This window comes from Brachycentrus maculatus, unplaced genomic scaffold (assembly GCF_059751285.1).
Source record: "Brachycentrus maculatus isolate JH-2025_06_01 unplaced genomic scaffold, ASM5975128v1 h1tg000176l, whole genome shotgun sequence".
NCBI lineage: Eukaryota > Metazoa > Arthropoda > Insecta > Trichoptera > Brachycentridae > Brachycentrus > Brachycentrus maculatus.
Window position 1 is genome coordinate 564,359 of NW_028280928.1, and position 23,660 is coordinate 588,018.

Here is a 23,660-nt window from a genome sequence, read left to right on the forward strand (position 1 = left end):
AATATTTCACCCATTTAATAATTGAACCAAAATCTGTCAGTATATATCCAAACATTTTGTCACCTGAATACATAACATTCCTAACTAGATGTAGAGAAATGTTACAAGGGAGGCTATTAATTTGTTTGAATTTTAGTTTACTCGTTTTTATCATTTAATATTATTTTCTTTCATTTTCATTTAATATTATTTTCTTTTGAATAATAGATTAAAAATGTTTGTTTTACTGTTTATTTCATCATCTTTCCAAATTTACAGTATTATTATTTTTTTAATCAGAATTGTGTTATGTACATACAATATTTCTATTATATATTTTTGTTACTTCCTTTTATTTTATTTTATTTAAAAATACTATGTAGTTGTATACAAAAAACATGCCTGACTAATTATTCCACAATAGCTAAGCCGGAATATAAATCATTACCATCAAGTTAGCATATTCTGTACAGCATAATCGTATAAAGTTGCGTAAAAAACACGATACATGAAAAATAAAAATAAAGGCTTTCATGCGACTTAGGATAATTCTGAATTCAGGTACGATTTAAAAATTTTGTTTCAACAAGAGTGATATTTTTCAATAATTAATTTGACAGTCACTTTGTGGTATTATCTATCCATTTAAAATTTAAATTGAACTTAAAATACCACTATCGTAAATAACTAACGTAAATACCACTATTTGCAAATAGTGATATTTTCCAAGTGAAATTTTATATTTCTCCTCAAGAGATTTGAACACATTAGCATATGGAAGCACAGATATGGATCCCTGAGGGCCCTAGATATTGCTGCTATTCTCCATTTTCTTTCCAAAATAGAAAAATCCCCTTTTACCTGAAGCCCTTTTCTTATATCTTTTGTATCCTCAAATATATTCCACTCCCACATCTGGAGGTAGGATTGATCATCTTGATCACCATCACAAAATTAATGATCAAGTAAACCATTCAAATCTATGCACCATAAGCATAAGCATAAGAAGGAAATCATTCCTGATCCATTTACTCTCCTATATACCCATGAAGAGTATCACATACGTTATCTGCATCCCTACACATTCCACTCCAATATCAAAAAATCTGCAGCCCTGGGCCAATCATCTTGACTTCATATAACCAGCGATTGAGTTGACAATACGCCAATCCATGTAGTGGCCTATGCACCACTTAGGTGCGGTCAGGGGTATGAATAGGTACTAAAAAAATTATAAAACATAAAACAGCGCAAATTAAAATCATTTAAACAATGCCACTCTACTCCATGATAATCTTGACATGTTAAAACTGACAAAAAGACAAATGAACAGGAATAGGGAATAGTGTTAAAATGAAACAGATATTTTCTGTAAACTTTAGTCAGTTTCAACAAAGGTTGTATTAATAATAATACAGGAAATGATTAAAATAATATGAAATAATTATATCTTTAAAAAAAGTTACTGTTAACTCTGAAATATAAACCTGGATCTTGTACGAATGTCACTTCCGATGTTCTATCAATTGAACTAAGCCAAGGCCTTAATTACTTTTGTATTTTTGATCAAACTATAATAAGCACATTTCTTTATTGGATATGTGAACCCTTAACCCTGTCCATAGATGGTGGTCACAAACTTTTTGTTTGTTTAATTTTTTAAATAGATTTTGTTTACATATTCATCTGGAATAAAGCAATGGTTTCATGTGCTAAATTATATTTTAAAGGTCAAATTATCAATAATGGTCCCGAGTTTGAAGTAAGCAGTTACTTTTCTCATTTGGCATTTTTAACTTTTAATTAATTTACACATGAATCTTTAAAAAAAAAGATTATTTTATAAAAAAATAAATTATTTAACATACGAGTATATGTAAATTTAACATTTCATTACTTTTTAAGAATACTCTTGATTGACGTTAAAAATGTATATGTTTGCAAAATGCACAATTTATAGCATGCAAAAACCATAGAATTCACCAATTCATTGCTAGGCTTGAGAAAGCATTACATGAAATCGCATATTTAAACAAAATAATTAGTGGAATTGAATTGTATTTTTATTTTATTGTTTGCAATCATTTTAAAAAGATAGAAACGATGCTGTGTTTAAAAAATATATATTAGTGCATGTAAGACTAGAAAATAATGTGTGTTAAGGTGTTTAAAAATATAAATTATAAACAAACAAAATATAAATAATGAATATCAGTAGTGATAAAATAAATAATGAATACTAATATGGAATATGTGTTATTACGCTAATGTGTCTAAGTTAGTTGTACTCGTAGGTACTTGCTTAGCGCTCCGTGGGTGTGGAGTTATGTTTTTAGTTTTGGTGTTATGTGATCGACTGACAGTCCACATGTCGATGTGCCTAAATGTTTGTGTGTTATCGCTTTTGAGTTGAAATCTTTACTACCCTAACCTTATCTAGAGGACATTATAAATATACCCGTCATTAGTGAGTCGTATACCTTTATGTGTATTGTAATTAATATTTAAAAAAACAAGATATCAGAACAAATTGATTGTAAAAATGGGAAATATCATAACCCAAAATTCTTGATATTAATTAGGGAATCAACGTTATTCCCTAGAAGGTATCAGAAAATATTTGATTTTCAGAATAGTCTTTTATGATATCCATCATTCAATGCTAAACAATCACCTATTTTTAAATAAACCAATATCATACTTGAACATTCAGTTATGTGGATCAATTATGAAATTATTGAAAGTATTTTAGAATGCCATAACCATTTTCCAGTTTTATTTTTTTTTCTTTGAATGTAACAATTTTTGGGTTAAGATATTTTTCCGTTTGTTCTAAAAAAATATTTTGTTTTGTATAATCGATTTTGTACTTTTGAATTAAATAAAAAAACAAAACAAAACAAACAAAAAATACAATAACAGGTTGTTTTTTTTAATAGATTTATATTATCCACTGACACTTCGTGATGGAATTGCATTTTTAATTTATTATTAGATTAAAACCAATATTTTTAGCTTTTCCACTTTTTTATTTGACCAGCGACCGGGTTTCGTCGTTACCGACATCATCAGACTGGTGAGAGGCTTTACAAATTTGTATGTTATATATAAAAGAAGGCAGGAGTTGATAACCATGATTTGATATAATTTTATGAGAAATTAATTTAATTTTAGTGAATTTAAGTATTGTATGATATTAAAAAAAAAATAAAAATAAAAAATAAAAAAAATAAAAAAAAAAAAAAAAAAACAAAAAAAAAAAATATTTAAAATATCATACAATACTTAAATTCACTAAAATTAAATTAATTTCTCATAAAATTATATCAAATCATGGTTATCAACTCCTGCCTTCTTTTATATATAACATACAAATTTGTAAAGCCTCTCACCAGTCTGATGATGTCGGTAACGACGAAACCCGGTCGCTGGTCAAATAAAAAAGTGGAAAAGCTAAAAATATTGGTTTTAATCTAATAATAAATTAAATAACAGGTTGATTAGTTGATTCAGTTTTATTGATAGTTCAGATTGAAGTATCAACCTTTTATTTAATTATTCGTCAAGAAATTTATCTAATGTGAATGTTCTAGTTTATTAGATACCCTTGAAAAAAGTGTTAAATTAAAAATATATTTATATCTACACTTTTATTAAATATTCTAATGAGAAATAAGAAATCCGTTGTTGCAGAACTTCAACCTCAATTTTGCTGGATTTCTTTCCACTCTTAGGGCGTTTGTCCACTACACGGAATTACAAAGAATTTTTACTGTCCGGCACGTCAGTCAGCGTTTTAAAACGACGATTGGCTTGGATTAGGTTGTGCTTTTGTCCATTTTTCTTCAGATCGGAGCTCTTGATCGGTGCGTGAACACGTTGCGCGTAAATTCAATCACGCTAATCTGTCGTAGTCGCTTTCATTTTTCAAAACCGGACTGCCGGACAGTCAAATTCTAGGTAGTGGACAATCGCTTATTGGATTTCTTTCCCACTCTTTCAAAGAAATGTTTTTCAAAAGAATAAGGAAAAACTAAGTTTGTTAAAATTATATTGATTTTGACACAGTTGCAATGCAATGAACTTTTAACTATTTTTTAGTCTGGAATTTTTTTTAAGCAAGTTACAGATCTGCATCAATTTATTTTTAAATGTTTCACTTTAATGTTTCTCTCTGATATCTAAAATGTAAACGGATTACCTTATTATACAAACTCAACCTGCGTCAAAGCGATGGGATTTCCTATGAATCAAGTGTGAAGGAGAAGATAATTTAATTTATTTTTTAAACCCTTATGAAGTTGAAATACATATTACATACTGTATATGTATGGTAAACATATTTTTAAGTCCCATAAATTTGATCAAAATAAGCTGTGATTATTATTGAAATTATATTGGCATGCCTTAAAAATCACAATATTGAAATAAATGTTGATTGTAAATAAATAAAATATATAACCACACACAGGCATGCCTTTGTGGGATCTTTTTTTGTCACTATTATAATAAAATATTTTTTACTTGTAATTATATTACGGTCCGCCTCCGTAGTGTAATGGTCAGCCCGCTCGGCTACCGTTCTGGAGGTCCCGGGTTCGATTCCCAAGGGGGGTAAAATAAATATAAGTGATTTTTTCACTGTAATATTTATTCAATATTACCCTGGACTGGTACCTGAAGCGGAGGGCTGATCACCCTTCCTTCATGTGTAAACGATCAAGATAACACTGCGTTTATATGACACAGTGCCCTATGCACCATTGCGGTGCGGATAAGGGTTTTATTATTTATTATTATTATTAATTATATTATATTGTGAAATGCAAAAAAAAATCAATATAAAACATCTTTAATCATCTATAAAGTAATTTTTACATGTCAAAAAGTGTCAAATAACTAAATATTACACAGAAAAATGAAATCCATTCAACCCCAACATGTTGCAAATCTGCAACAATATTCCTATTTTTCACATTATTTCCTTAAATCTCTCGCTCACTTTGTCGGTTAGTCCGCACTCTCATGATCTGACTATATTTTGAACGTCTCTCCACCAGCACGGAGTATCAGCGACGAGTTCAGCAGTGGGGGCGGCGGCGGGCCGAGCCCGAGCGCAGCGGGCGGCAGCGGAGGCCCGGCGGGCGCGTGCGCAGCCACGGCGGGCACGGGCACAGCGGGCGCAGGCAGCACGGGAGGCGCCTCCACGCCCGACCAGTCGCCCTCGCCGCGGCAGCACGAGGAGCCCCCTACCCAGCAGCACCACAAAAGCAAGGAGAAGGAGGACCGAGATGAAGGTGGGACCGACTTTGCGACCATCTTTATTTCTTCGGACACTTAAGTTCGTCCCTTGGTTACTTGTAGTGACAAGCCCATGCGATTCCAGAAGTATCATATGAGATAGAAGCGGTGTATATGATTTTATTTATTTATTTATTTATTTTTCTTTGTAAACATTTATTTAAATGACAATTTGTCATTTTTAGAAGTTTTTTTTTCTGCAATGATCCACCAAGCCACCTTGTGTGTCTTGTCAGTAGAGTTCTTTTTTAATAAATTTTTTATTGTTTTTAACGATTTAAACCTAATATACTCACAAAAAAGAGAGAAAAATTACGAATATAAACATTTTAAAATTTACATAAAATTCACTCTTGATCATTTACCCATTCCTTTATTTTGCCTTTGTTCCATATTTTATTTTGACCTCTATCATCCGTCGGCAACAAATTTTATTATCTTATGAAGACTATTGTATTTTTGACAAAACTATACCGACTATCTTTATTTCCACTTAGTTCGTCCCTATGTTACTATGTTACAACCTCGTAATTAATTTTTAAAAAATAGTGGATTCAATTTGTTGGCAAATAATAAGTTGAATGTGATTTATGATAAAATTAATTTAACCGCCTCCGTAGTGAAGTGGTCAGCATGCTCGGCTGCCGTTCTTGAGGGCTCGGGTTCGATTCCCAGGGGAGGGTCAAATTAATATAAGTGATTTTTTCACTCTATTCAGTATTTCTCTGGACTGATGCCTAGAGCGGAGGGCTATTCACCTTTCCTTCATGTGTTAACGATTTATTTATTTGTTTGGGAATTGTACAGCTTTACATATAAAAAAAAGTATATAATAAACAACAGTTACATTACCAATAATAAACATTACATTACATTAGCAAAAATAGTTACACTAAAAAAAATAAAGCCAATTAAACAATTCCACATTTATGTTATAATAACCATTTAATAACATTCAGAGATTTAAAAAAAAAAGGGTTTAACTTGACATTGGCATTAAATTTTATATGCAACGCCATTCTGTATAAAACAAAAAAGTGGTATTATACTAGTGTTTAATATTATTTTTAAATATTTGCAGAGGTTATAAAAGTATATGACGGCAATCAGTCGTTGCGACGGCGCATCTTTCGCACGGTATCGCTGAGCCGCACCGCGTCCGTGGAGGTGTGCCTCCGCGCCGCGCTGGCCGCCTTCCACTTGGCGGGCCGCCGCCCCACGCTGTACCGCCTCACGGACGCGTTGCACCCCGACGAGCCCGCCCTGCAGGACCCCGCGCCGCTGGCGCGCCTCACACGCCGCGACAACAAGCGCCCCGCCATCTTCCTGCGACTCAGGTACCAGTACCGATTGCGGACCTTTGTCTTACTACAAGAGGTCAAGGGAAGATCCCTTGAGGTCTCCTGTGTCAATGCGACCATATTAGGACTTCCCTCCGTGTCATAGCTTACTCTTAAGACATATTGCTCACTCCTTTCAACAACGTCATATATCGAAAAACTTGATTTTTCAGAAGATCGTTTTCAAAGTTTGAAAATATAATAAAATGTTTTTAAAATAAATATCAAGCCACTTATTGAACTTTTTACTGTGCAACAAATCTTTTTAGGTAAAACCTGAAGGTTTTTTCTCCATTTGAAAAATATTTAGTATATTTGAAAAAATAATTAAAAAATACTTTTCATCAAAATGCAAAAACAACACTTTCTGCCCTGCGGGCGGGTAAATATTGAGTTAAAAATATGCCGCTTTTGCTGGGATATAGTACATTTTTCGGGCATTCCGAAAACACGCATAACTGAAAATTGACAATTTTTTATATATGACGTTGTTGAAAGGAGTAAGCAATATGTGAGTCATGTAACTCGCTAAAAAATAAGGAAAAAATTAGAACAGGCCTAAATCCAGTAGTGGAGAGACGGCTGACGGCTGACAAAGAAGGAAGAAGATCATAAGAATATAAATATTTTTAAAACATGTTTTTTACCATGCTGTATTTTAAAATTAGTCTATTCAACATTTTTTTATCATTTTCATTGTTTTACATTATTTTTTGACATCTCAACATTCATAAAGAAGAATACGCAAGTCTGGGAATTTACAGGGCTTATGAATGTTATAGGCTGGTTTGAGTGATCACTTTACACACATGTAAATTTACCAATTCTACCCATGATTGACAACCACACTACTCAAATTCTTGAAACCTCTAGATATATTGATCAAACTCGTAACGCAATATGTGCGAGTTCACAATAGCCATTCGTAGCGAAATGAAGAAAGCTTTTATTAAGCAGAGATTCTTTCCATTTGTATGTGAGGTCTGAATCCTGGATTATATTCACACACTTGAGAAACGCCTGAAAACATGATTTTCAATTTTATTAGTTATTTTGAACTTAAATAATTGCATATGAAACATGATAAACTGATTTCATTAATTGATTCGGCAGTCACTTTGTGGTAAAATCTATCAGTTTTTAATTAATTTTTTACTTAGTAAATACCACTATTTCTTAAAATCTACTATGACACGTGTTTCGATGCATTCCGCATCATTTTCAAACACTGTATGTGAAGCTAATTCTAAATTTTAGAGTTGGGTTCTTGGGACGTTGAAGGTTGAAGAGGGGGTAGTAGCTGTTTCTTATTTTTATTTTTTATTTTTATTTCTTATCAGTGGGAACATAGACAAAAGGGGGGAGGCTTTAATCATTGTCATATTGTTAATTATGGGTTTATTGTTATTTATATTTAGATGAATTTCTATTGTTTCAAAATGTTGCAGTTTATGGCTTTTCGTATTAATTATTTTTAGGATTTCAACGTTATTGTGGTTAAATTTGTGATCATTGTGTCATAGTAGATTTTAAGAAATAGTGGTATTTACTAAGTAAAACATTAATGAAATATGATAAAATGATTTTAATTTTATTAAATTTCTCTGGTGATTTGAATCCCAGAAAAACGTCATTCATTTTCATCGTCTTTGAAATAATTTTTTCTCATCTATCCATCTTTCAACCGCACTCCACCGCATGCCTTGGCACTTGCTTAAATACATATTAAAAAAAACTGAATGTAGTGACAGGGAGAACACTGAGGGGATGGTGCGAACGTACCCGGGGCGGGTCATGGCCGAGACGGCAGAGGTGGCCACGGTGCCCGTGGACGGCGACACTACCGTGCAGGACCTGGTGGCGGAGGCGCTACGGCGCTTCGGCCTGCCCGGGGCCGCCACGCACGACTACCGCTGCTCCGAAATGCTGCTAGACAGAGGAGGTACATCTAATCAAACATCTCTTACAATATTTATAGATTTGGCGTTTAATTTGTAGAACTCCATTTTAATTTATATATTAAATATTATAATCAAACACTGATTTTTAGAGTATTAAATTGTAATTTTTTTTTTTTTAATTTATTGGCAAAGCACCCAATTTTGGGTGATACCTGTAATTTATTATTAAAAACACATAAAAATAAAATTTGTGACAATTGTTTCGTCTTGTTATGATGACAGTTGGGAGAACAAAATATGTCTTTTATTCTCCCAAGGTGATAGATAACCGTGGGAGAACTTATTCTATGAGGCGTTCTATTCTCTCTGCCTATGGTATTGGCTTAGTTAGTTGGTTAATTATGTATGAAATAAATCAAAAGAATCTTACCATGGCAATAAAAGTCCTCCACTTAGACAGTTGACAGCAATTAACAGACCTTTCATGTCTCTCGAGTAGTAATGGGGGTATATATTATTTCCCGGTTGGCATGCATGATAACTATGAGGTCAAGGGATCTTGCATCCCTCATGTCACTGCGACCATATTAGGTCCACTGTGACCTTGGCATGCGTGATACTAATGTCGATGTGGCGGCCAGTAGTGACGGAGCGCGTGCTGGGGTTTGAGGAGCGGCCGTGGGAGATAGTGAAGCGGATCGGGCGCGAGAGCATCCGGCAAGCGGAGCTGCTGCGGTTCTGCTTGCAGCCCGCGCAGGACCCGCACGGGCCGCGGCTCGCCCTCTTCGTGGGCAACCTGCCGCCCGGCCTGTCGGAGCGCAACTATGAGAATATGCTCATGGAGTTTCTCGGGAAAGGTTAGATCTTCATCAGTAATCAGTATTTGTAGGCCATAAATTGTAGTATATAACCACTCACCATTAGTGGTTATGAGGTGAGTGGTTATATACTAATATTATTAACATTTTTGAAAAAAAAAAAAGTAAAAATGACCATACACAAAGTTAATGCTTTAAATATTAATAATATTGAGAATACATAAATTGTAATTCATTTTTATGTTTTAAATTCTTCTCCGTCTTATTCCTCATTACTGAGTGTTGTGACCCTTGTGGAAGCAATGACTCTTCTCCAGTTATCCCTTGACTGCGCTGTACGTAGCGCTCCAACCACGGAGGTGCCTGCTGCTGCCTGAATTTGATCGGTCCATCGTGTGGGGATTTTCCTCTCCCTCTCTTCCCCTCCAGGCTTCTGATCACAACCAGTCGTTCCAGGCTATCCTCGTTGAAAGAACTGCGAAAAGCGCCCTTGAGGGAGTTTTTTTTATGAAAATGGCGCTATATAAATCACCCAAAATTTTTATTTTTATTTAAACTGGAGAATCTGTCGGGTACAGACATTGGCCAGAGACAAGCCACAATTTGATACCTATTTTTTATAATGAGATGGTTAAGCTCACAAAAATAGTATGAAATTGAAGTATTTCTGCAAATAATAAAAAACAAATATTTTAAATTGAAATTATGTTTTTAATTTTTTTTAAATACCTCGAATTCCAATCAACAAACTCAATATGAATTCATCGGATAAAACATGTTTGAATACTTGGACAAAATATAATCTCCATTGATAAGTAAATTTGATTTGTTGATAATGTGAAATTTTATTGTTTGCAGAGAATAAATTTTCGTCAATTGGACCAATATACTATGAGTATGGATCGATGGTAATTACGTACGAAGATGCAAATAGAGCGGTGAAGGCACTTCTAGCCTTGCGAGAAGCCAAATTAGAAGACAAGCAGCTAATGGGTAATTTCTGAGTACTGAGTCTTAACAATATTAACAAAATGTACAATAACAATAAAAAATACACTAATAAAAATCATCACTATCAGCGAGCATCATGAGAAAGTGAAAGGCAACGTTTAAATTTATTCATTTTATAAGAAATGCAGAGAAAGTACACACTTTAAGGTGGATAATGATACATTAAATTAGCTAACATGTGAAGCCGCAGAATTGGAGAGAACATGGCTACCGTTCTGGAGGTCCCGGGTTCGATTCCCAGGGTGGGGTCAAATAAATATAAGTGATTTTTCACTCTAATATTTATTCAATATTACCCTGGACTGGTACCTGAAGCGGAGGGCTGATCACCTTTCCTTCATATGTTAACGATCAAGATAATACTGCGTTTATATGATGCACCATCGGGTGCGGATGAGGGTTTGATGATGATGAACATTACCTCTCCGACGCACGTTAAACATTATTATAATAAGGATATCAGGGCTGACTAAAAATTTTTTTAGAATCTTATAAAGTAGGAGAAAATCTGTAATTTCCCTTCTATCACTAAGATTTATTAATAAATTAATTAGTTATTGCCAATGCCAATCTCATTCCAATGACGGAGATTATTTGGTTTGTTTAGCGTTACGATTATGTGATTTTGCAGTGCTATTGCTCCCGAGCATCGAGCCGTCTATGGTTCCGGCGGGAGTGAAGCCGCTGCTGGTGTTTGTGAATGTGAAGTCGGGCGGCTGCCAAGGGCTGGAGCTCATTTCTTCCTTCAGGAAGTTGCTCAACCCCTACCAAGTGTTTGATCTCGACAATGGAGGACCACTACCTGGGTAATTATTTGTATAAGTTCATAATTAGTCATAATTAAAATGTAACATGTTTTCAAATCACTGTAAATATTTTATTATAACTTAATTTTAACCTGTTAACCGGGCGGTCCGCTGTCCAATTACGCAACTTGTAACGGGCGCGAATACTGATTCACTCCGTGTCTTAAATTCATGTCGAGACATGTATGGATGACCAATACCTTTGTTGTTCGAAAAATATACGTCCCGCCTATTCCAGGGCGCAACATATATTTCAAGGACGTATTCATATGTCCTACCCGTACCCCATATTGTTTACGTTTGACGTATTTATGCGTCCCGCCCGGTTAACAGGTTAATGTCTACTGGTTTCGAAGATAACCGGTAGAAATTAAAAAAAGTTATTATAAAATATCAAAATTGATTTTAAAACAAAGTTATATTTCAATTATAAAATGAAAATCACAATGTTATTGATTCAAATATAAATTGTATTCTTAATTAGTCATTTGCATAATCCTAATTTATGAATATCTTTGTATGTATAATAATCCTGAAACAGGACAAAATAGTAGAGTAAAATCGAAAGCACTCAAAAAAATGTCTCTATTTATTTTATTTTTTTAACATAAATTGTATACATTTATTTAAATCACAATTTTAACATTTTTTTTTAATGCAGAAACCCACCAAGCCACCTTGTGTGTCTTGTCGGTGGAGTTCTTTTTAATATATTTTTTATTGTTTTTAACGATTTTAACCTAATATACACACAAAAAAGAGAGAAAAATTAAAAATATAAACATTTTACAATTTTCATAAAATTAACTCTCGATCATTCACCCATTCCTTTATTTTGCCTTTGTTCCATATTTGATTTTGACCTCTAACATCCATCAGCAACAAATTAAAAATGTTCGGAACGATATATTGCAGTGTTGGACTCCCATATTTATTGTTAATTCTTGGGACTATTAAACCTTCGTTGTGTGTAAATCGCGTATCATGATTGTGTACTAAAAGATTTCGATATTTTTGTCTAGTGGAATAATGCACGTTTTGTTTTATAATGTGCAGATCACAGGAAGAGTTTTAAATTTTACTTTTAAACTGAATTATGAAATTTGTATTGAAATATACTTTTTAAATATTGTATTTCAAAATAATATTGTATTTAGAAATACTGTAATCAATGTATGCTGAGCATATGTGTGATTACAACCAGAACACTTCAATCGTAGTGTTTGTACAGTGTACGAGGTGCTGTATATAGCATGTCTCATAAAACAATGGAACACTGCATTTGTTACAATCAATATACAATCATGCTCAGTGAGATTAGCTGTAGTGTCTTTTTCCTATATCCGCTCCCTATGTAGAGTATATGGAGTCCACAAACTATCTGCAGGCTTTTCTGTCAGCCGCCAGCTCTCTTGCATCCTTCCAAGTCAAATCCGCGTCCCGAAGTTCAGACGAGAACTGCCGACAAATTGTCAGCAGTGGTCGTCCTGGGCGACGCAAACCTGACGCCTTGTAAAAGAGGCAAGCTTTATTAAGGCTCTCAAGAGGCATGCGGAATACATGGCCTAGCAAACTGAATCGCCTTTTCTTGACAACAGTTGTTACCAATATTTGCTGCGCCCTTGCTGTAGGGTACTTGCATTTTATCCCAAATATATTGTATTTTTGTGACTGCCTTTTGTATCTTGCGAATTTCAGATAAAGCAATGTAGCAATCAATTGTGTTTACCTACACAATGTTGTGTGGACACTATGATTGTATCATACTTTGATGTAAAAGTAAATAAAGCATATGGAAAATAATGTTACATTAATTTATATATTAAATGTTAAAATCAAACACTGATGTTTTGAGTCTACTAAATTGTATTTTATTGTTAAAAAACACATAAAAATAAATTTTAAAACAATTGTTTCGCCTTTTTATGACATTTTACAACGGATGTCTTAACTACATTAATTGCTGATAAACTAATAGATTGTTTGTTCTTGCGCAGATTGTATGTATTCCGGCATATAAAGGACTACAAGATCCTGGTGTGTGGGGGAGACGGCACAATCGGCTGGGTGCTGCAGTGCCTAGACAATGTGGGGCAGGACAGCGAGTGCTCGAGCCCTCCCTGCGCCATAGTTCCACTAGGCACAGGTATTGTATTACCCACGTCTGGTAATATTATTATTCCGTCGGCGAGCGCAAAGTAAACTCCACCCAATATTGAATTCATGCAAAGTTTATATCTGGATTTAGAAAATCCGACCATCTGTTTTTTTGTGTTTGAAATTTGATTGATGAAAATATATTTTTTTAACTTGATATCAAACAATATGTATATGGAAGTCTGAGCATCCCAGGGCTTATGACCTGGCATTTGGTTGACTAGTGCGATCATTTTATACGCTTGTGTAACGTCCATATTGCACAAATTCTTAAAACTTAACGTATTAATGCAATGTTCCTTCACATATTGGTAAGGATATTGATACACTCATGATTATATTGAGAATTTATGGCCATAATTGGCCGGTTGTTACGCCATCAGTGGAGCAATTTGTGAAGTCTACAACATTTTGAAAGTGTCCAAATACTTGTTCACAAATCTGGATTATCTCCAATTAGGAGTTATTTTTTACATTATTTTTGACATAAATAATGTAAAAAATAACCATCTCAAAATAGATGACATAGATAAAGTTGAGTAGCGCGGTTGTCAATCGTGGGTAGAATTGGTGAATGTTACACGTTTGTAAATTAATCACTTAAACTAGCCTATGACAATCGCAAGCCCCGTAAATGCCCGGACTTCCAGACTTTTTTTCTTCATCTGTGTTGAGATGTCAAAAAATTATGTAAATTTGTGAAGTATTAAGCTTATTGACATCTCATCCACAGGGTGATTTTAGAGATAACTGTAATTTTTCAATACAGGCGGACCTCATCTTTTGCACATTCAACTATCGCACAATTCGCTACTTCGCACATTTAAAAAAAAAACTTTTTTTTGGCAATAATGCAAAAAAGTTTTTTTTTTCCGTTCAATTGTTTCCCTTTCACACTATGAAATGCATATGAACCAGGTCTGTACTGTGAAAAGTGTTATGTACGTACTGAATTGAATGTGATCCCAATGGAAAACGCATATCTCAAGTGCGTAGGGCGATACATAATAGTACTACATGTTACAGAACTCTCTATGAAGAAAAGAAAAGAAAATAGTAGTATACAACCCTTGACAATGTTCGCCTCCGTAATGGTCAGCACGCTTGGCTACCGTTCTGGAGGTCCCGGGTTCAATTCCCAAGGGGGGTAAAATAAATATAAGTGATTTTTACACTGTAATATTTATTCAATATTACCCTGGACTGGTACCTGAAGCGGAGGGCTGATCACCTTTCCTTCATGTGTAAACAATTGAGATAACACTGCGTTTATAAGAAGCAGTGCCCTATGCACCATTGGGGTGCGGATAAGGGTTTTATTGTGTATATATATATATATATATATATATATATATATATATATATATATATATATATATATATATATATATATATATAGTATACAACCCTTGACAAGTTTATTAAGAAAATATGATTTTTATTCAATATTTTGTTTGTGAAAAAAAATAATAATAATAAAATGTCCGCCTCCGTAGTGTAATGGTCAGCACGCTCGGCTACCGTTCTGGAGGTCCCGGGTTCGATTTCCAGCGGGATCAAATAAATAAAAGTGACTTTTCCTCTATAATATTCATTCAATATAACCCTGGACTGTTACCTGAAGCTACCTGAAGGACTAATCACCTTTCTTTCGTGTGTTAACGATGCATTTACATAATGCAGTGCCTTATGCACCGTTGTGGTGCGGATAACGGTTTGAATGTACTTAGTAGTAGTTTTTTTATAAAAACAAATTATAATGTATTATTTTTAATGTTTTTGAAAAAAAAAATTATCCCTCGACATTGGAACATTTAACTTTCGCACACATTTTCAGGAAGCAATCATGTGCGAAAGTTGAGGTCCGCCTGTACAGTGTTCTGAATGACTGTTTCAGGTAATGACCTGGCCCGGGTATTGCGATGGGGGCCCGGGTATACAGGCGGAGAGGATCCACTCTCGTTGCTGCGGGACGTCATCGAGGCTGAGGAAATTCGCCTCGATCGGTGGACCGTGGTTTTCCACCCCGAAGATAAGCCGGACCAGGAACTCCCAAAACAGCTACCAGGTAACATGACTTAACCTTACCCATTATTATAATAATGCTTTAGGTTTATAAACCTAACTCAATCTGTAACAACAATAGGAAGGGCTTTACCTAACCTGACCAAACCGAATCTAACCTAACCTAACTAAATCTGTAACAACAGCAGGAAGCGCTTAACCTTATCTCACCAAACCTAATCCATACTTATCTTTATAGCGCGAGACATTCACTCCAAAGCTACAAAAAGTGCTTTACTTATCCAACATAACCTTACCCAACACAAGGGCTTTTTTTTCATGTAATGCGGTGGAATGGCGTTCCGGCACTTTTTTTCAGATATTTATTTTTTTAATTTTCAAAATCAATTAGACAAAACAATGTCTGCCCTTACGTAATTTCAATCTATATTTATATAATTCGTCAAAACGATAAAATATGGTATTGTTATGAACTAATTTTTTTAGTAAAAAGCTTGACATGAACTAAGTTCCAGGGGTTTTTTTTTCTTAAAAGCCCTGCCCAACACTATGAACCTAGCTCAATCAGTGGGAGACATGCAATCTGTGACAACAGCACGAAGTGCTTAACCTAACCTGACCAAACCTAATCCATACTAATCATAATAGCGCGAGAGATTCACTCCAAAACTACAAAAGTGCTTTACTCATCTAGCCTAATATTACAGTGCGAGATATGCAATTTGAAATAATCGCTGGATGAAGCAAACCTAGCCTAAACTAACTCTGTGCTGACCTAACCTAACCTAATCATTGTGGCGCAAAGTAATAGACACTTTAATGAAATTCAAATCTAAATTAATTAAAAAGTGAAATTCAATACAGTCATACAAGACACTAAATATAAATGGGGCGTCTGCATTTATAGCTATCTGGAAAGATCATTGAACTCTTTCTGACAATACGTAACTTCTTGGTCATATTATAAATATGATGCTTCATTTACTATAAAAGTATGATGCTTCATTTTGGATAAAATTTCAAAGTAAGTAAAATTTCAAATAAAATTTGAAACTTAAAAAACTTTTCACTTACAGTTAGTATACAGTTGTTAATTTTTTGCAATTTTCTGGTTATGCTTTAAAAAATCTCATTTTTTTCCAAATTTCTCAAATAGCAATTTGATGAATTTAATGAATACCTACTCGTTATAATTGTCCAGTTTTATTAATCTATTCATTCAAATCATTACTCCATTAATTCACTCAATTTGGAAAGTAAGATATGTGATTGGATGAGAAATTTTACAACCGACATCCTTTTACTGGTCATGGTGTGCTAAGAAATCATCCATTCATTTAATTCACTCAATCGCATCATTATTTTCAGTCAATGGATCCATATCAAAAGTATTAAACTAAAATGATCGTCTTTTTTCAATAACCTAATTTGTTTACAGCTGTCACCACTGGGGGTTCGCAGAGTGAAGACAATTCACAAATATTCGTTATGAATAACTACTTTGGGATTGGCATCGATGCTGATCTCTGTTTAGACTTCCATAATGCTAGAGAAGAAAACCCTAATAAGTTTAATAGCAGGTTAGTTCTTTTGTATCACACTTCACTCTTTACATGTAACGTTTAGATAATGTTGAATTATTCTCAGACGAGAACTGCCGACAATTTGTCAGCACTGAATGTCCTGAGAGGCGGGAACCTGTAAAAGAGGCAAGCTTGATTAAGGGTCTCGGGAGGCATGTGGAGTACATGAACTGTTGCGACACCCTGGGTTGCTATGCCCTACGCTTTATTTCCTCTGACAAACAATAGATGTGCAACTAGTTTAAAATTCTGCCCCAAACTTTGGGAATATCTTAAGTGCACACAAGTACAGGTGCACATATTCAAAGTTCTTGAGTAAAAATTGTTTTTTAGGATTATTTTCAAGGACACTCAAATATAATATTTAAGTGAAATCATAAATCAATATCATGAGAAACGGGTCTCAGGAAAACTTTGTAAAAAGAAATTATTGTTATACAGAATATAAACTACAACATGAGAAATCTTTAAATTTCTTTGTTTAATGAAAATATTTGTTCAATATCTTACTTAACCTTTTCAATTATTATTTTTTACTTTTTACATTTTTTATCATAGTCAATCCTATTAGCGACATATTTTCTTGAATAAAAAAAAAACATTTATACCAGTATACATGTTTAATATAAAAATTATCGATGTTTTATTTCATGGGTTTTCTTTGACAGCGTCATTACGATGATGTCGCACAAGCTTTATTCTAAGTAATATGTTGCGGTTAAAACAGAAAAAAAATCTGAATAAGGTTTTAGTGTTTGAACACAACCACAGATGATAGTACAAGTACAATTTTATAAACAAATGTAACTTGGCTTTAGTGATAAGCGCTGCCGTTCATGAACCCCCATACTCCTTTGAGAAAAGCTTTGTTTCACTCTTGGACAGGTTAAATATCTAATAAATACAATTAAACACTCGAATATACCACTTTAATGAGTTTTATTTATATATACAACTAGTTTTGAAAACTCACAGATGTTTTCATCTTCTGGTACAAATTAAAACTTAATTAGTTTAATTTGTACCAGAAGATGAAAACATCTGCAAGTTTTCGAAACTAGTCGTATATATAAATAAAACTCATTCAAGTGGTAAATTCAAGTGTTTAATTTTAAAAAAATAATCAACATGTCATTCCACAAAGTTAATGCCTAATCAATAAATAATATAATAAATACAAGTTGATTTATGGAAGTTCTACTATTGATTTGTTTGGACTTGATTAATTGTCGATTTTAGGTTACGGAACAAAGGTGTTTACGTAAAAATGGGCCTGCGCAAAATGGTAGGACGCTGCGGAAAGCTGTGCAAAGACTTGCACCGAGAGCTGCGGCTGGAGGTGGACGGGCGGCACGTAGAGCTCCCCCCCCTCGAAGGAATTATCATCCTCAACATTCTCAGGTACGCACCCACTCCCACACTCCACCCATCTCGGCAACTCCTGTCATATCTCATTCGCAAAATTCTGTTTATTCACTAATTAATAAACAATTTATAACTTAATACAATTAATTAAACATTAATAATAATTTATTAAACAATAATAATAATTTTCCAGCACAAGAAACATTTTACAGAGTAAGAATAAAAATTAAACATAACCGTGGCTAGTGTTATTTATGGACGGGCAGCGCGGGTTAGATTTCCAATCAACAGTCACAAAGATAACATCAATCAGCTGTAAACCCAATTTAAAAAAAAATCTGTTGATATCGACAAGCAGCATTCGTTTTTTTTTTCAAACCACAACTGTTCTAGAAATATACAAACCACAATTGTATATTTCTAGAGTGAAACTCGACACATTTAAACTCACATATTAAAAATTAAGCACCCGAGGAGGGTGCAATTTAAGCCTTAATTTTTAGTAAAGTTTTAAGTAATATTGAATACTAAATTATGATTGTTGAAAAAATTATAATATTTGGTGTCTCATATGAGATGCCAATCTCAACTGGAAGCTAAACTTGCCTCTTCTGCTAAATTCTTCCATTATCCGTTTTCTTTGTAGACAAAATATTACAATATTAATTTTTCATTATTAGTTTTGTTTTTTTACAAATTTTAAATTCATTATTCATTTTAGTTTTGTTAAATAGCACAAGTCATCTTGTCTAGGATAGGTACCTTACCTAATTATATATTTTTACAAAACCATATAATATTTTTAACATTGATAGATTTTCCTCAAGGGACTCGTACATCTTAGCAGTGTACAACTTACACAAGCTAACGGAGTACGAGTACGCAACCCCGGGTGCCCTAGCCATTACTGCTATTTTCCCTTTTCTCTTCTATAGTACCTACTACTCTTTTTTTACATCCTCCGCCACATAGCAGTAATGTCCTCCACCCTAAGCTCCTTCACTTACGTCATCTGCATCCCGTCAAACATATTCCACTCCTTTGTCCGATCCGGATGAAGCTCGGGAATCTAAAGCGCGGGTGTGATCACCCTGCCTTCGTTTAATCAACAATCAAGTTAACACTGCAACGATCCGATGCAACGCCCACTCAGGTGTAAGTAGAGGCCAGAAGAAGAAGAATGGGTAAGTAAGTGCATTAATAACCCCAAATAACCCTAAGAGCTCTCGTGGCCAGATATCTGTACTCAGACTCGCCGTGCTGGTCCCTAATGCGCACTGTGTCCACCAGTTGGGGCTCCGGGGCCAACCCTTGGGGGCCGGAGAAGGAGGACCACTTCAGCAAGCCCAACCACTGGGACGGCATGCTGGAGGTGGTGGGCGTCACCGGGGTCGTGCACCTCGGCCAGATCCAGTCGGGGCTGCGCTCCGCTATGAGGATCGCGCAGGTATTTCACAGCCAACAGTAGACAATTACAAGTCGCAATTATAGCAGAGTGCATGGGGCGGGATACCCATATATTCATATTCCGCTATTAGGATCGCGGAGGTATTTCACAGCCAACAATAGACAATTACAAGTCACAATTATAGCAGAGTGTATGGGGCGGGCAATCCAAATTCTCTACAATTGTGACGTTTGTGAGCGAGTTTGTGACTTCGTTTGTGAGCGAGTGCTCACAAACGAAGTCACATCCTTTGAGGACCTCTACTGGACTCCGAGAAGGTGAAGCTGCTACCTGGCGGTAGACAGGTCGTGAGTTACATGACTCATGTAGGTCTTGGCAGTGAGCTGTAAAACAGAGGGAGGTCGCAATAGACCTAATATGGTCGCAGTGACAAAAGGGATGCAAGATCCCTTGACCTCAAAAACAAAAACAAACAAAAATGGGGCGGGATACCCATATATTCATATTCCGCTATGAAGATGGCGGAGGTATTTCACAGCCAACTAGAGATAATAACGACTTAAGTGGGGCAAATACCCATATATTCAAATCCTGCTATAAGAATCGTGCAGGTATTTCACAGCCAACAATAGACAATTACAATTCGCAATTATAGCAGAGTGCATGGGGTGGGATACCCAAATGGGTATAATGAATAATGTATAGTGAATAAATATTCATATTCATAATATTGACATTTGTCTAAATGAGATGCATTTATCATGGTTATCTTATACGTTAACATAATACTTTTATATATTGCAATCTCTATTAATTAAACCATAACTATTTACAAGTAACAGGCGCTGTGGGGTAGTTGGGTAGATGTTCAACTGCGAAACTGGCGTCGCGGGTTCAATTCCCGCCAATTGCGAAATTAATTGAAGAAAGATTTATTTTCAATTGGTCCGGGTGTTTGTGGTGTATTTTTCACAATCACCTTCCCTATCCTTTCTTGCAAATAAGCTTTTAAAAAAATTGAAAAGGGCATTGCTGGTTATTTTATTGAAACAAAAGCATTATTTGAAATCAGGTAAACACAGTTTTGTTTCGGCAAAAAGCAAGTTGTGTAAATCTGTCATATTTTTCAAATAGATACTTTGTACATGTTAGCGTTAATCAACAATATGCAATAAATTGATGACAAATATAAAACATATCATAGTCGTACAGGAGAAAGTGACCAACTAACAAAACGTAAAATTTTCAGGAGGGCCATTTACTGGGCAAGAAAATAAACATCAATGCAGTTAGTCATTTTTAACAAGTCAATATATTATATTATACTTCCAAGTTTAAAATAAAAAAAAGATAAATATGACAATATAATTTTTTTTATGGGTTTTATAACGTCTCTTAGGACCTTCTCCGGGAAATGGGTCGTCTTGAAAATCTGAATTGATATTAACCTTCCCTTCCCGGTGTTGTATACCTTGTACACATTGCTTCTAATAACCATAATATCTCTATAAATATAATAAATACAAGGCTAAGATTTTAGGCATTCCTCCATAACATATTTACGCATTGATTTAAAAAATAATATTAATAATAATCAGAATTTATGTGGTACATCGGAGGTATTATATATATATATATATATATATATATATATATATATATATATATATATATATATATATATATATATATATATATATATATATATATATATATATATATATATATATATATACAAACAGCGCGTGAAGAGTGTGCGGGAACTGCGACACTATATTCGCATCTCACTCTTGCATACATGCACTGTGTAAGCGTGAGGAGCTCAAAGCTCAATGTTCTCTAGCTAGCGGTCAGTTGCTCTTGAGTTCCCAACAAGAGTGGACATATGCTTGTTTCGTGAGAGTTGTCAGGTTGTTTTTTAATGTTTTCAGCAAAAAAATCTCAATTATTATCATTTTTGACTTCATTTATAATTAATTAAGGGGATTAGCTATGAATGTCCGTATTTTTCCAATTTAAAATTGCTAATTTTTTACTGTGTAGTGACTATCCATCACCGGGACGCACATTTTATTTTAACACCGGAAGGGAAAGGTTAACACATCCTGTTGGGTATTTGTCTCAGGGAGGTCACATCAAGATACACCTCAAGTCCGACATTCCGGTTCAAGTAGACGGAGAGCCGTGGGTGCAGTCCCCCGGGGAGGTGGTGGTCCTCAAGTCCGCCCTCAAGGTGAGTGCTCGCACGGTCACTACATTCCCGCACGGCCACCGTATTGCCGCATGTCCCCACCTTCCCGCATGGACCCCACATTTCCACACGCCCCGCACCACACCACGTCCCGCTTCGTTCACGCTAATATTAGAGGCCGACTCAACTTTGCTAGAGAAATCTTTCATAATGTAACTCGGCTCATAACCTAACCTAATCTAAACATAAGACCTGATATAAGTAATTTTAACAAAATGACAAACGTACACCAAAACGTACTGTTGTCCTATGAACTTATAAGTACACATCCATATGGATCTTCCTTCTTTCCCATGAAAAAAGAATCTAAAAAATAACCCATAAAATTTATTTGCCACAATTGGATAATTGAAATTTATATCATTATTTACATGTTAACGTAGATAATGAAGAATATGGGTATTTATAAGGCTTACGACTTGTCATTGCCTGATTTAATAGTTAATAATAAGTTTCATAACCAGCCTATGACAGGTCATAAGCCCTATAAATACCCAGACTATGTTGAGATGTCAAAAATGTAAAAGTAACACCAAATAAAGTGGAAAAAAACACATTTGTAAACAAGTATTTGGACACACTCAAGTTATGAATAAATTTATGACTTTTGGAATGATACAATTACATAATATAAAGTGGTTCCATAATATATGTAATATATAGTGATTCAGGATCAACGTTGTTACTAACATGCTGTTGAATTTTGATCATTTTATTAAATTTCGTCTAAAATTAAAGTACATATTCAAGTTGCCCCATGGATGCAAAGTTTGATAGATGGGACATATTGCAAAATGAGTAGCAACTATGTAGCACTATTTATAAAAGTTTTTACTTTAGTATTTAAAGGCAAAACATGTTATTTGGTTTAAAATATAATTTAAAAAAAACCTGCCAACGCATGCAGATGGAATGTCAATCACTTTATTTCAGAATCTTCATTCAGAAAGACCCGGAAAGCATACAGTTTGTACTGCGGCATCCTGTATTACAAGTTTAATTAAATTTAAATTGTTACACAGTTTGTACAATAATGCTACAGTTCAATGGCAATTCACAAAAAAAAAAATTGTGTAAATTTTGTCGCATCGTTCTGACATTATTTGAAAGACTAACAAAAGCCCATAAATAATTTAATTTGAAAAAGATTGGCTTGTTCGGTTTTTCCGTGCGGCATATTCACAAATGATCCCCACCAAAACAAAAGAATGCGGCACAGATTTACCAACGGTTACAAAAATTATTATCAATTTACCTCATTTAAATAATTAATAATTTTTAAGCTACAGAACAAAAACAAAAATATATTCTAAAGATCTGCTCGTAAATAAATTACCCAACCGCTGCTGTGGGGTATAATTTGGGTAAGTCAAACTTAAAAATGGCCTAACTCATTGTTCAGGAACATTTGCAATAAGCTGACGGAGTTAAGAGACTGACATTTCGTCATATTGCGGCCACACTAAAATGTGCACAGATATTAGATAGAACATTATTATTATTAATTTTGTTCTATAGCTATATTTCATGTAGCAAATCGTTTCTCTAAATTTGTCCTAATATATATACATACCATATATAGTAAAGTAAAATAAAAACTAGAAATTAATTTTAAAAAATTCATATTATGTTGGTTTTAGAAGTGGTGACAATTTCTTTGGATAAATTTTCAGTTTTAATATATATATATATATATATATATATATATATATATA

At 34.3% G+C, this 23,660-nt stretch overlaps 1 protein-coding gene across 9 annotated transcripts in view; it reads left to right on the forward strand.

Moving 5' to 3' along the window:
• Positions 1–23,660, forward strand: part of LOC148308071 (diacylglycerol kinase theta) — a 71,479-nt gene that overhangs the window by 45,091 nt on the left and 2,728 nt on the right. For 4 of the 9 annotated variants that reach the window (XR_015837743.1, XM_088262364.1, XM_088262360.1 and 1 more), the window contains exons 6-17: positions 5,040–5,276; positions 6,362–6,617; positions 8,366–8,562; positions 9,163–9,378; positions 10,198–10,332; positions 10,982–11,156; positions 13,154–13,302; positions 15,211–15,381; positions 16,777–16,918; positions 18,161–18,322; positions 19,577–19,733; positions 21,820–21,927. Coding sequence is in view for 8 of the 9 variants with exons in the window: in XM_088262364.1 (XP_088118490.1) it covers positions 5,040–5,276; positions 6,362–6,617; positions 8,366–8,562; positions 9,163–9,378; positions 10,198–10,332; positions 10,982–11,156; positions 13,154–13,302; positions 15,211–15,381; positions 16,777–16,918; positions 18,161–18,322; positions 19,577–19,733; positions 21,820–21,927 (2,105 nt within the window). In the remaining variant the exon portion in view is untranslated. The remainder of the gene's footprint in view (positions 1–5,039; positions 5,277–6,361; positions 6,618–8,365; positions 8,563–9,162; positions 9,379–10,197; positions 10,333–10,981; positions 11,157–13,153; positions 13,303–15,210; positions 15,382–16,776; positions 16,919–18,160; positions 18,323–19,576; positions 19,734–21,819; positions 21,928–23,660) is intronic. The other 5 variants (XM_088262362.1, XM_088262357.1, XM_088262363.1 and 2 more) reach the window with 3 other exon arrangements.